At 50.0% G+C, this 14300-nt stretch overlaps 1 protein-coding gene across 1 annotated transcript in view; it reads right to left on the reverse strand.

The window, feature by feature from the left end:
* LOC116857338 (multidrug and toxin extrusion protein 2) overlaps positions 1-13751 on the reverse strand; it is a 63849-nt gene extending 50098 nt beyond the window's left edge. The window contains exons 1-8 of the mRNA XM_032841323.1: positions 13671-13751; positions 13433-13534; positions 8508-8576; positions 5449-5597; positions 4655-4697; positions 3827-3871; positions 2188-2285; positions 176-273 (exon numbers count right to left, since the gene is read on the reverse strand). Of these exons, the coding sequence (XP_032697214.1) occupies positions 176-273; positions 2188-2285; positions 3827-3871; positions 4655-4697; positions 5449-5597; positions 8508-8576; positions 13433-13519 (589 nt within the window). The 5' untranslated portion in view covers positions 13520-13534; positions 13671-13751. The remainder of the gene's footprint in view (positions 1-175; positions 274-2187; positions 2286-3826; positions 3872-4654; positions 4698-5448; positions 5598-8507; positions 8577-13432; positions 13535-13670) is intronic.
* Positions 13752-14300: the final 549 nt, after the last annotated feature.

Consider the following 14300-nt stretch of genomic DNA (forward strand, 5'->3'; position numbering starts at 1 on the left):
TTTTGACCAATTTAAATATTTTCTATAATTTTTAAATTTTCCAAAAGACTAAAAAAAAAAAAAAAAAAAACCACAACAACACAAAAAACTCTCGGGGTCGGGGGACAATTCCCCAAACCGGAATTACATCCTTCTGAATAACAAATAACAATGTAAGAAATCAAAGTCCTCGTACCTCCCCAGGTGTCGACGTGAATTTTTTTCCACCACACATACAGGAAAAGAAGAGCAGACAGGAGGAACTGGGAAGTGGTGTTTGCCCAGGCAGATCCTCTGAGGGAGAGAACGTGATCATTCCCTGTGAGTGTCTTCTGTGCAAGTACAAAGAAACAGGCTACCCCTGACGAGCTTTGGCTCCATTAGAGAATCAGTCTTTAGAAAAGCCTAGAACCCGGGGGTGCCTGGGTGGCTCAGTGGGTTTAAGCCTCTGCCTTCGGCTCAGGTCATGATCCTGGGGTCCTGGGATCGAGCCCCGCATCGGGCTCTCTGCTTGGCAGGGAGCCTGCTTCCTCCTCTCTCTCTCTGCCTGCTTGTGATGTCTATCAAATAAATTTTTTTAAAAATCCTAAAAAAAAAAAAGAAAAGCCTAGAACCCGTAAGCTACCTTTTAATGGTCTAAATACAGTACCCACTTAAGACAGACTTGTTTTCTTTCTAGCAATGCTAAATTTTGGAAGACCCAAAGGTGACTACTCATCATCCAAAAAACAAAAAGAACATATAAACATGTGTCACCATTCTTTGTCCTCACAGCCTCAAATAACCCATCAGATAACTTCTTACACATAGATACATGGAGTATCAAAACACAGCTACTATGTTCAAAATACTGGTCTAAGGTTCATAGCGGTATTACTTCTCAAGATTGTAATAAATTGTTTACTATTACAAGATAACCTTAGAACATCCTCGACAGATATTTTATCCCAGGGATAAAATGATGCCACGTCCTGGCACAGGGAGCCCGGGGATGCTTGCTTTCTATTTTTTCACTTCACTCTTCTGACCGATCCTTGAATTTTATCACCGATTAATCCATTCCCGTGGGTTCTTCTCCTCTTACCCAACTACCCCCCCAAACTGTCCTTTGTAGATTTGTTCAAGAAACTTTTTTTTTAAAAAGATTTTTCTTTATTTATTTTGTTCAAGAAACTTCTAAGAGAGGGTCTGTAAGGTTCACCTGCAGGGGAAACCCGGACCCCCCACTTAGCTGTTTATGTGGGTTGACGTCACCAGTTCACAAACCTGTCGACTCTAACTCACCCCCCCCACCCCCACCCCCAGCCAAAGCCTCTTTCAGCTCTTGGCATAAAGATGTTACAAAACTTTTTTCATTGATTATTCTTATACTCCACCTCTCCACTCTCCTTTATTTAATGTCTTTTATATATATTTCGTACTGCAAGTAACAGTAGGAAAGAAATTTTCTATCACTACCTGGTACCCACAACAATATGTGTACACACGTGCACACACATGCAGGAACAAACGTCCCCTGAAAATACGCCCGTATCTTCTCACGTTTCCTATTCTATCACATTTTATTCTATGTCATTCATAATATACCTCATTTTTTAAAGTGTCGATCAAGACCCGCTAAACCAGTTTTCATTTAGGAAGAAACACGGTGCCCTAAGGCATCCAGACACTGCCAGGGCTCAGGGCTGCGTCTCCAGGCACTGGTGGGACCAAGCCCGCCACCTGCAGGGGAGGCGGCTCTGGGCCAGCGCACACTGGGAGGTTTAGGGGAGGGATAGACCGCATGGCGCCTCCATGGGATCCTCATGTTCTCCAGCTTCATAAAGATGGAATTGGCTCAATTTCCTACAACTCAGAGAGAGTGGGAAAATTCCCCACCGTGCTCTGCCCCTGCTCCTGCCTTTGCTTAGGTTCCCACCTCCGTCTGCACAGGCTCCTCAGGCTAACTCCAGTCTGACATGCAGGTGCCGGCTCACACAGCACTTTTTCCAGAACATTCTCCCTCATCTCCCCCAACTAAGCCCCTCACTCCCTCCCCAAAGCCTGGACTGGCTGCCCCTCCTGAGCACCAGCCCCTGCCCTGTCTTAAGGGACACCTGTCAGGGCTCCCTCCCGGGCTGCCTCACTCCCCCATATCCCAGCCCCTCGGACTGGAGCTGGCACCCAGCACGCACTCGGGATTTGGGGAATGAGAGGGTCGCTACTTACACGACACCGAGGTCCAGGGCATAGAGCAGGAGGCCGTTCATGCCCACGTTGATCACATTCGCTGCAATCCCAGTGATCACTTGCGGCATGATGATGCCCTAAAATCCCCAAGAAGAAAACAAATAGCCTTTTTCAAGAGCTAATCAGGTGGCATGAAATAAGGGAAGACACATACACTAGTCTCGGCCCCTCTCTCCCCCCAGTTCCCCGCACAGAGCTCCTAAATCCCTTGTGATTCCCCCAGGGATAAGAGCACCAGGGGGAGTCCTTTGTTCTAATATATGGTCTTCAACCCGGGTTCTTGACATGGAGTTCCTAAATCCTTTGGAATGTCTTAGGTGACAAGGGTGCCCTCTGTCACAATGGGGGGACTGTGAGTGGGCTCCCGGATGGGAACTGGTCACCAGAAACACCAAGCCAGGGTTAGAAGCTCAACTGTTTCAGCCCCTCTCTCATAATGATCAATCTTGCCTCTCCCAAAAGCACACGATTCAGGAAACTTCCAGGCTGGTGAATGTAAGGACGTGATGGGAAGATGGCACCCCTTTCCCACAGACCTCGCCGGCGGGGTGGGTGCTGTCGGCATTCTTTGTCATTTCTTCTGATAATGAACTGGTAGATAGTAAGCAGGCTTGTCCTCGGTTCCCTGAGTCGCTCTAATTAAATTAGTGGAACCTGAGCAGGGGGTCGTGGAAGCTTCCGATCTGCAGCCTATCGGTCACCCAGGTGCAGCCTGGACTTGCCATCGGCATGTGGAGGTGGGGAGGCTAGAAGGTGGGACGAGCCCTCCACCTGTGGGCGGTCCCCGTCCATGCAGGCAGAGAGCGATCGAATAATCGAGTTAAGAGGTAGGCCAGGCAGCTGCTCTGGTGGGACTGTGTGGTGCGGAAACAGCCACCACGCCTCCCGGGGAGGGAGTCTGTGAGAGCGATGAGATAGGCAGGAGGAAGAGGGAGTCTTCCTAACAGGGGAGCAATCCGAGTTATGGATTTTTTATGTCATTTTAAATGACAGCACAGGGCAATCGCCGGCCTGCCTCTCCCACAGCTCACGCTCACGTTCTTGCCCTCTGACAAATACAATCTTAAAAAAAAACAACAAAGAGTGGCTTCAGTGCACAGAAGTCACACGGATGCAAGCAGGCAGCTCAGGAAAGAGGGACTGGGGAGGGTGGCGTGGTGAGCCAGAGGTCACCCCTCACCTCTACCCTTGCCCGTCTCACCTGTGTCCCTTCTCCCTCGGGTGTACTCGGGGCACCGTGAACCCTGGGCACTTCTGGGGTGTGGCCCTTGGAACTCTGCAATCTCTTCCCCAAAAACAGAGGCACCAGGGCCAGGCCTGGGCCCAGACGCCGAGCTGGTAGGTAGCCCACGGGAGAGGTAAGGGGTGGAGGGTGCGGACTGCACAGTAACACCAGGGGTGGGCGCAGGAGTCAGTCAGATGGAGACGGGTGTCTCCCCTGAGCTGGACAAAATCCATCCATGAGACATCAGGTCTCCCCAACAAGGAGCTCTGGGTAGAATTCCAGGAAAAAAATAAAACAAAACAACAAAACCTGTGAATTACTTTCATAGAAAATGCCCTAAGAATACTTTACATTTTCAGTACCGTGGAGTAAGAAAAGACAAAGAACCTGTACCTGGCTTTGCAAATATCTCGTCTGCAGCTGGAAGAGGAAGGCTGCCTGTAAGATGAAACCGGAAACGCCCTCGTTAATATCAAAGTGTCATTCCAACAGTCCCTGTGAGTTCCGTTTTTCAAGATACTTCCTCTTGATGAAAGACCACAAAATCGGAGAACCAGAGCCACACCATTAAATGCTAGCATGCTGTTTGGAATCTTCCAGAAAGGACTGCCTGACAGAACGGACAAGTCAACCTCTAACTGGCTGAAGCAGAAAATAGCTCACTGTCTTGACATATGAACAGCTCTGAGGGTACCAATGGCGGGGGGGGGGTACCTCCCCAAATCCCCGGGGAGCCCCGGAAACATCCTGATTAGCTTGCAATCAAGAGTAATCATGGCATAAGGAAGGGAAGTTCTTCCCATGATCAGCGTGTGTATTTCCTGTAAGCTGCTGGACCTCAAAGTGGTACGAGCTTTAAGAATCAGAAAGGGAGGGATGGCAGGTCCAAGAGATACTTGCAGAACGGACACAGGAACAGCATTATATAAATGAAAGGACGGAGACACACACATGACCACATTCATGAACGGCTTCACACGGTGCAACGCAGGGCGCCTGGGTGGCTCAGTCGGTTGGGCGTCCGCCTTCAGCTCCGGTCCTGATCCCAGCGTCCTGGGATTGAGCCCGGAGTTGGGCTCCCTGCTCAGCGGGGAGTCTGTTTCTCTCTCTGCCCCTCCCCCCGCTCATCTTCTCGCCCTCTCTCTTTCTCACTCCAATCAATCAATCAATCAATCAACGTTTAAAAAATGAAAGATAAAAAAAAATACCCTTGACACTTACAGGAAGAGCAGGAATAAAAATCATCACATAAATCTGGGCTATCCTGAAATATACAACAAGCAGCCGTTGGTTAACGTTCAAACAATTGCTGATCATAGTTCCTCAAACTGAATCCATGCAGTACTTCCTAAAAATTAAAACTGAACATAATTTACATGGGGAAATTTAATGCTCTTATGAGACTTTTTCAACAACCCAAATCAACCCTACAGTAGGCAGGCTGCAGGAAAGCCGGACTTCACACCTCCCAGCTCGTTCTTCGCCAAAAGGTAGAAGGAACACACAGCAACATGAACTGGAAACTGGGCAAGAGTTAGAAACTGAGTCAGGACTGTAGGTGTATCTCACACTGAAGCCAGCCAAACAGTCTTCCAGAAGAGCAGAGATGCCTCCCCGCATCCCACGTACCCTGTAGGCGATCCCACAGAGCTTGCTGGAATTCTAGCTTAAAAAGTAAATAAATAACACCCCAACTCGTAAAACAAATGGGAAGAAGAAAAAAAAAAAAAACCGGGAAGGAGACTGTGTTGCCGTTCTGCTTCTGGGAGGAGAGAAGTACTCTGCGCGTTTACAAAACACACTTTCTTGTCCTGCATCTTTTCACTCGGGACATGGCACCAGGTCACTGTGTCACCCCGTGTCAAGTGGTCCCCACCAGTCCTCTCTCCTATGGTCCGCACGTCACAGCTTCTGTTTGCCACAGGATTCAAGTCCAGGGAACGTGGACGTGGGAAAGAGGACCAGACAGCCCCTTACTCTGAACCTGGGGTTCTGACATGAGTGACACTGCTGACCTGGAGACTTCGGGGTCTTGCTTTAAAAGCAGGAGGATGCGCTCCGTGTTGATGAAGACGGCCCAGCACGGAAAGCAGCACAGCAGCAAGATGAGGATTCCTCTCTGAAGGATGATCCCCACGCGTTTTAGGTTCTTGCCTCCAAAGGACTTGAGAGAAGAAACACATAACGGTAAAGAACACCACGGTGTGGGGCACATGGGTGGCTCAGTGGGTTAAGCCTCTGCCTTCAGCTCAGGTCATGATCAGGGTCCTGGAATCGAGCCCCGCATCGGGCTCTCTGCTCAGCAGGGAGCCTGCTTCCCCCTCTCTCTGCCTGCCGCTTTGCCTGCTTGTGCTCTCTCTCTCTGGCAAATAAATAAATAAAATCTTAAAAAAAAAAAACTTAAAACTGACTTAAATATAAAAAGAGTGCCACGGTGTGCTGAGAGCCATCTGGGAGAGGCACAGGGCAAGCTGCGTGTCTGGGACCGGGGAGGGACACGGCAGCTGCCCCAGTGGCCTCCACAGTGAGACAGGGTCGATGGAAAAATGACATAACCTGCTGAAGCCTAGGAGGGACAAGGGTACAGAAGCCAGAGCTGAGCAGCCACTGGGTGGCAAGAGCACGGAGAAGAGAGCCGTCCAGGGGAGGACAGGGCAGGCCCCAGACAGAAGCAGACCCGACCCAGGCCGAGGGGCTGTGACCTCACAGTGGCCTGGCTGAGTCTGGGTCTCGTGGAGCTTTTCCCACATTCCCTTTCCTTCAAGTAACCAGAATGATTATCTCCTTTCACACCCAAAAGGGGTCTACCTAAAAGTACAGTACAAGAAGCAATATAAACAAAATTTTTTTAAAAAGCAATATACATGACAAATAATATTATAAAGGGAATGTGTGCACCTGCTTCATTCCACGTTCTCCAAAACACATGGTTTAAAACCATGCAGATTTTGGAATGGTGTGGATGTGTGAGTGTACACAGATGGAAGTGTTTGGAGGACAGTCACCAAAAAGTTAATAGAGATAACTCAGAAGATTAAATTTTAGTGATTTTTCCCCCATCTTGTTTAAATATTTTTCTACGTAATCTGAGGTTTCTATATGTACTTGACCTTTAACTATCTTTTTATTTTATTTTTTATTAATTTTTTTTACAATCTTTTTAAAAGGCTATTTAAGGGGCGTCTGGGTGGTTAGTCGGTTGAGCAGCTGCCTTGGGCTCAGGTCATGATCCAGGGGTCCTGGGATTGAATCCCACATCAGGCTTGGAGAGCCTGCTTCTCCCTCTGCTGCCCACCCCCAAGCTTGTGCTCTCTCTGTGTGTCAAATAAAAAAGAACTTTAAAAACTAAGATTAAAGGGATGCCTGGGTGGCTCAGTAGGTTAAGCTTCTGACTTCAGCTCAGGTCATGATCTCAGGGTCCTGGGATCAAGCCCCACATCAGGCTCTCTGCTCAGTGGGGAGCTTGCTTCCGCCTCTCTCTCCTGCCTCTCTGCCTACTTGTGATCTCTCTCTCTCTCTCTGTCAAATAAATAAATAAAATCTTTTTAAAAAATAAAAATCCAGGAAACAATGTGCTATTATGGAATACATTTACTAATACAGAAGAATGCCCATTATATATTGAAAGATGGTGAAATAAATCATAGATGTAGTCTTTGTTTTTTTTAAATATGAATAAAAATAAATGGTGCAAGAAAAGGACAAAAAACTAGTTTAAAATAAAAACTCACATCCTACACCATGCCAATCCAGAGCTAACTTGAGCTTAAATCGCATTAATTCCTTTAGAGCCATGTCTGGCTTAACCCATAGAAACCATCTCGGGACACCTTCATGCACAAATTGCCGTGGAGCTGCACAACAGCTCAGGAGACACCCCATATGCCCAGTGCTGCTCCTTCCTTGGGACACAACCCTGTCCTCACTCTCCCAGGCATTGGGTTTGAAGGCAGGACCCATTCGTCATACATCCACCCACCCACCTATCCACCACCCATCTATTCACTCATTCATCTACCATCTACCCAACCATCTATCCATCCATCCACCATCCACACAACCACCTATCCACCATCTACCCAAACACTTATCCACCTGTCCATCCATCATCCATCTACCCAACCATCTGTCGACAGCATCTACCCATCTCTGCCTGCTTCCCTGCCTTCCTGTCACTCATTCAACAAACTTCCAGTGTATAGAAAGCACAAGGCTGAACTTAGGGATTCCAAGATTGAATGGGATAAAGCCTTTCTCCCCAAGCATCTCGGATCCTATAGGGGAAACCACTGTGCTTCTAAAGTAGGTGGATGAGGGCGCCTGGGTGGCTCAGTGGGTTAAGCCTCTGCCTTCGGCTCAGGTCATAATCTCAGGGTCCTGGGATCGAGTCCTGCATCAGGCTCTCTGTTTGGCAAGGAGCCTGCTTCCTCCTCCTCTCCCTCTCTCCCTGCCTTTCTGCCTACTTGTGATTTCTCTCTGTCAAATAAATAAATAAAATCTTAAAAAACAAAAAAGTAGGTGGGTGAGATGGAAGACAGACCTAGGATTGAAAGGCCTGGATCAGAATATGACTCTCCTCTGATTATGCTAGCACACCCAACCAGAATTCCCAATCCCATGACAGCCAGTGAGGACAGAGAGAAATGAACAGATTCTCTGCTAACATACAGAGATGGGAGATAAAGGATTCTGACTTGAGTGGAGGACAGTGTATTCTTGTGAGAGAAACAGTTCAGGTGGGAAAGTCTGATGAGTATAGTTCTGGTTGAGCTGAGTTTGAGAAGTCTGGAACATGACCAACTTTCAAGCCTGGACCTCAGGAGACAGATGGGAGCGGGAGATGGACACATGAGTCTTCAACACCGGGTGAGGGAGGGCAGTTTTAGGGTGGGAGAGATCATAACAGGAAAGAAAAAGGAAAGAAAGCCCCACCTGAGCACATAGGGAAGCCGACTCTCCTTATATCCAGTCACCAGCAGCATCATATTTGATAAAAGGCAACAAAAGCCACAGAGGGGACAGTCCCCTACGTGGTTTCCCACAGGAAACGTAACTGACCAAAACGAGTCCTCACCTGAGACATCAGAGTGTCGCAAGCGGAGGCCAAGCCAGTTCCCACGGAAATCCCAATGACGTTCACCACCTGCAAGGAACAACACGGAGCTTGCGCCAGCACCCCGGGGACCAACGGGGACAGCGGCTCCCCCCACACCAAGGAGTGAATATCTCCGAGGAGCAAGCGGAAGGCTTTCTCCTTCAGGTTGAACGGCTGACTGTCAAGTGTAAACAGAAATGCAGCCTCTGATGAGAGGATCACAATCCCTTCGTGTCGACAAAGGTGTCTTACCACCTAAGTTTTCTCCACACAGTGCCCATTGCGACATCTCTGTGAAGAAGTGAGGTTGTGACTGGCAGCTGACAGCAAGGTCCCTGATCCTCGATGCACGAGGCAAACCTGTCCTGAGCAGGTGCCACGAGCTTGCCACAAGTTCCAGAAAGCTACGGCCATCCAGGTAGTGGCGTGAGGCGGGGAAGGCTGGCCCCGGGCTTTAATCCTTTAGTGAGACACGGGGACTCGTTCTGGGTCACCCACTGGCTTCGGCCTCAGCCTGGGCCCCTGGAGACAATGGAGAGCACAGCCCAATGTGTTGTTTTGTAGTGGCCGGTAGGGGGTAGGGGGGAGCTGGAGGCCCTCGTTTTCATACCCCATCTCATCTTTAGCAGGGAGGTCGACCCCCCGGTGAGTTAATTTCTTGGCTGACCAAGGTCACGGACTCTAGCCCCCCCGGGGAGTCGGTGACAGGCCACACGCGGAGCAAGTCCCCAGGTCCCGGGCCAGGGCACAGCAGGAGGCACCCACGCCAAGACACCCTGTACTCTGCTTGCCAGCCCAGGGCAGCGTCAAGGTTTAAAACTCCATGGGGCGCCTGGGTGGCTCAGTGGGTTAAAGCCTCTGCCTTCGGCTCAGGTCATGATCCCAGGGACCTGGGATCGAGCCCCGCATCAGGCTCTCTGCTCAGCAGGGAGCCTGCTTTCTCCTCTCTCTCTCTCTCTCTCTGCCTGCCTCTCTGCCTACTTGTAATCTCTGTCTGTCAAATAAATAAATAAACATCTTTAAAACTCCAAACACTCCTCAGCCTTCCAGGAAAAGACAGGGAAGCCCCCCTGTTCCTCTTCCTGGAGGGCTCCGAGTCTCTCCCCAGGTCAGGGTCCTTGTCAGAGTCTGCCCTGACTCCCGTCAAGGGCTGCTAACCCCAAGCTCTGACGTCACCCCCTTCCCATACGGTGACTGCCTGTATGCTCAGCCGGTTCTGGACTTGCCCTGTATCTCCGTGGCAAGCTGTCCAGGACACCATCTTCCACTTTACCAAAGGAGGCAAGAGACATTCCTCTGACTCGGTATCAGAAAGGCCGTCCTTCCCCTGAGTACAGGGCTCCGTAACATCTTGGGCATGCTGGGAATTTCTGGAAACTACCAGGGCGGGGAGTCCAGAGTACAATTTGCACCTTCTCGGGTGCTAACCACTCCCAGCTGAGTCTTTTTCTGTGCACGTTTCTTTGACCCTATCCTACCAGCTATTTATTTATCCTTCTGTCTTGGAAGTATTTTTATAAACCAACTCAAACTTTTCAGGAAGCAAGGTAGAGTATAAATAAATGTTCCCAGGGGGTGCCTGGCTGGCTCAGCTGGTAGAGTATGGGACTCTTGGTCTTGGAGTCGTGAGTTTGAGCCCCACGTAAGGGGGAGAGATTACTTTAAAAAAAAAAATTTAATGTTCTTTTCTTTTATTTTATTTTAAAGATTTAATTTATTTATTTAACAGACATAGATCACAAGTAGACAGAGAGGTAGGCAGAGAGAGGGGAAGGGAAGCAGGCTCTCCATTGAGTAGAGAGCCCGATGCAGGGCTCTATCCCAGGACCCTAAGATCATGACCTGAGCCGAAGGCAGCAACTTACCCCACTGAGCCACCCAGGCGCCCCTTAATCTTCTTTTATTTTAAAAAACAAACACTTTGGGGTGCCTGGGTGGCTTGGTCATTTAAGTGTCTGCCTTCAGCCCAGGTCACGACCCCTGGACCTTCGGCCCAGGTCACAACCCCAGGATCGAGCCCCGCATTAGGTCTCTGCTCAGTTGGGAGCCTGCTTCTTCCTTGCCCTTCCTCCTAGTTGTGCTTTCTCTTTCTCTCTCTCTTTTTCTCTCGCTCTCAAATAAATAAAATCTTTTAAAAATATATAATTTTTAAAAACACACTTTGATAAATCCTCTCATTCCACCGACAATTTTTCATAAGGCAGAACATTTTTAAATGTATCCAGCTTTCATGAATAGTTTTTTTTTTTAAGATTTTATTTATTTGACAGAGAGACAGCGAGAGAAGGAGCACAAGCAGAGAAAGTGGGAGAGGGAGAAGCAGGTCTCCCACCAAGCAGGGAGCCCAATGTGGGGCTCCATCCCAGGACCCTGGGATCAAGACCTGAGCCAAAGGCAGACGCTTAGTGACTGACCCACCCAGGCGCCCCTCATGAATAATTTTGATACTGGGCCTGCTGTCTTCTTAGAAATTAGTTATAGCTTAACAGCTGGTTAATAAAAGCCAAAGCAAGCTAGTGGGACTACACCACACTCAAAAGCTTCTACCCCGTAAAGGAAACCACCAACAAAATGCAAAGCCAACCTACCGAATGGGAGAAAATATCTGCAAATCGTGTATCTGGTAAAGAGCTCATCTACAAAGAGACGAAGAACTCATCCAGCTCAACAGTAAAAGAACCCCAAACAACCTGATTAGAAACTGGGCAGAGGATCTGAATACAAATTTCTCCAAAGACATACAAAGGACCAACGAATGTTCGAAAAGATGCTCAACATCACTCATCCTCAAGGAAATGCAAATTAAAACCACAAGGAACTACCACGGCACACCTGTGAAAGTCTGGGACAGAAAATAAGAAGTGTTGGAGAAGATGGGAAATTCTTGTTAACTATGGGAGGGGACGCCAACTGGTGCAGCCACCTGGGAAAACACTAGGAAGGATCCTAGAAAGCTTAAAAACAGAACTTCCATACGATCCCACGATCCCACTTCTGGGTTGTTTTCTTTTTTTTAAAGATTTTATTTACTTATTTGACAGACAGAGATCACAAGTAGGCAGAGAGAGCAGGGGAAGCAGGCTCCCCGCCAAGCAGAGAGCCTGATGCCCAGGATCCTGGGATCATGACCTGAGCCGAAGGCAGAGGCTTTAACCCACTGAGCCACCCAGGCGCCCCCCAATTCTAGGTATTTAACCAAAGAAAACAAAAACACTAACTCAAAAAGATATCTGCCCCCCCGCCCCTCCATGTTCACTGCTTATTCCTAAGCCAAGATAAGGAAATGACCCAAGTGTCCCCTGATGGATACACGAATAAAGAAAATGTGGTCCACACCCACGTGTGCGAGCTCCGACACACAGTATGACTCAGCCATAAAAAAGAAGAAAATCTTGCCTTCTGTCATGACATGGATGAACCCTGAGGGCATTATGCCAAGTGAAATAAGCCGGTCAAAGACAAATGCTGTAGAATCTCACCTATATGTGAAATCTGAACAAAAGAAAACTAAACACATAGATACAAAGGGCAGACTGGGGATTATGAGAGACTGGGGGGTAGGCTGGGGGCCGAGGAGCTGGGTAAAGGCAGTCAAAGGGCAGAACGTTCCAGCGACAAAATATGTAAATGTGGGAATACAATGTACAGCATAGGGACTATAGTTAATAATACCGTATTGCACGTTTGAAAATTACTAAATCTTGGAAGATTTCATCACGTGGAAAAAAGTCTTGTGTTTAGTGACAGATGTAACTAAATTTATAATGGTGATTATTTTGCACTATATACACATAACAAATTATTACCTTATACACCTGTATGTCGATTATTACAGCTCAGTAAAAAAATAATAATAATAATAATTTTAAAAAGTTTTTAAGAAAAGACACTGGGAAAGAAAAGTTTGGAAGCTGGAAGGTAGACCCCTTCCCCCCACTATGGGCCCCATGGAGAAACAGAGAGAAAGTGTCCCTTCAAGTTCCCAATAACAACCCAGTATTAATATCTGTTCACAGCCAACAGAATGACCAGGAGTTCAAGGTGTCTCAGGGGCCACAGTGACCTGTGGGGGGAGGGATCAAGTTCATCCTCTCCAGGGGACATAGTTAATAGCCGATCTATAAAGCTTCTCTTCTTTCTTGACTCTTTCTAGAAGCCCCACGTAAACTTTGAAAGGAAGCAGAAATATCCCTTCACCTGAATTAGTTCACTCAATGACAGACTTGTAAATAAAACGCCTCATTCCACATAGTGAGGTCGTCCCAGCCATAAAGCCAACCGAGAAACTTCGGTGGTCCCGCCCTCATCTCGGGGCACAGATCCACCTCCAGTGGGGGCAGAGGGGACATTTTCTAAGACTGGGAGATTCACCTTGCCGTCACCCCTTGGAAGGGTTTTTCACTTTCCCTGAAAGCCTGGATGAAAGGCAAGAGCGTGGCCCCTTTCCATTACATCACTAACAAAAACCCAGGGACAAAAGACCTTGAAGGAGGGGCCATTTCAACCCACGGCCCACGGGGAGCCACTTTAGGACGAGTGTGAAATACTGCGTCCATCACGAGCTGTGTAACTCGAACCAATGGCAGACAACCTACATTACCTCTAAGTTCTTTGATTTGATTTTGTAACGGGGTGGGGGTAGGGGGGTAAGGCAGTTCTGTTCGTTTCCCCAGCACGATTTCTATCATTGTCACCAATTCCCTGCCATCCCTGGCCGGAGGGTTACGACGACGCGCACACGCCTGGACACGACCTTCTTTCAAACCAACAGACAAGGCCAAGACAGGAACCCCAGGGTCAAGGTCCGACCGGGCAAGGAAGACCTCTGCCATCAGACAACGCCAATTCCGAGGCTCCACCACCGGGTCGACCCCGAAGGCAAGAGGCGAGGGGCGGACACCTACCGACACCGCGAGCGTGACGGCGTCCAGCTCGACTCTGCCCAGATGGCCGCAGAAGATGGAGCTGACGACGCTAATGAGGAAGATCATCAGCTGCGCCAGGAACTGCGGAGGGAAAAGGAAGGGGAGCGCGAGCGTGACGCAGAGCCCGCGCGGGGGAGGCTCCGGGAGCGCCGGCAGCAGGCGCTGCGCTGCGCCCAGGCTGGGCCGCCGTCTGGGGGGCGTGGGGCCGCGCACTCACCACGGGGCCCGCGAGCGCCACCAGCGCGGCCGCCTCGTGTCGCACGTCGGGAGGCAGCGCGCCCCGCAGGCCCCGCAGGCAGACGCGCCAGCCGGGGGCGTCGGGCGGCTGGGCGCTGTCCCGGGGGGCGATGGCGGCAGCGAAAGTGGTGGCGACGACAACGGGGGCGGCGGCGGGGGCCTCCATGCTGGCGCGGGCAGTGGTGCGCGGGAGGCGGCAGTGGGCTGGGGGCGGCCCGGCCCCGCCCCGCGCGCCCTAGGACCGTCCCACCTGCACACGCGGTCGGGGGGGGGAGGGGTAGGAGGAGGGGGGCGGGCCGCGCCCGGGGCACCCGTGACGCCCCCGCCAACCGTTGCGGTCCGCAGACCCCCGGGGGCTGGGGGCGGGGACCCCGAGGGGCCAACCACGGTGCGAGGAACTGGAGGCCGCGTGGAGTGGGGGGTTTGGGGCCTCGCGAGGACAAAAGAGAACGTGGGTCGTTACAGTGAAATGTGCGGAGGCGGGGGTTGGAGAGGGCGAATTCGTAATTCCACTCTGCGCACCTCCGGAGCCCGCTGCTGCCCTTTCAAGTGACCCCTCCCTCTGCCTCGGGTTACGGGTGTGTTCAAGTATCCGCTCCTCGCAGGCAGG

Source organism: Lontra canadensis, unplaced genomic scaffold (assembly GCF_010015895.1).
Source record: "Lontra canadensis isolate GAN:19392208 unplaced genomic scaffold, GSC_riverotter_1.0 scaffold122, whole genome shotgun sequence".
In the NCBI taxonomy this organism is placed as follows: Eukaryota; Metazoa; Chordata; class Mammalia; order Carnivora; family Mustelidae; genus Lontra; species Lontra canadensis.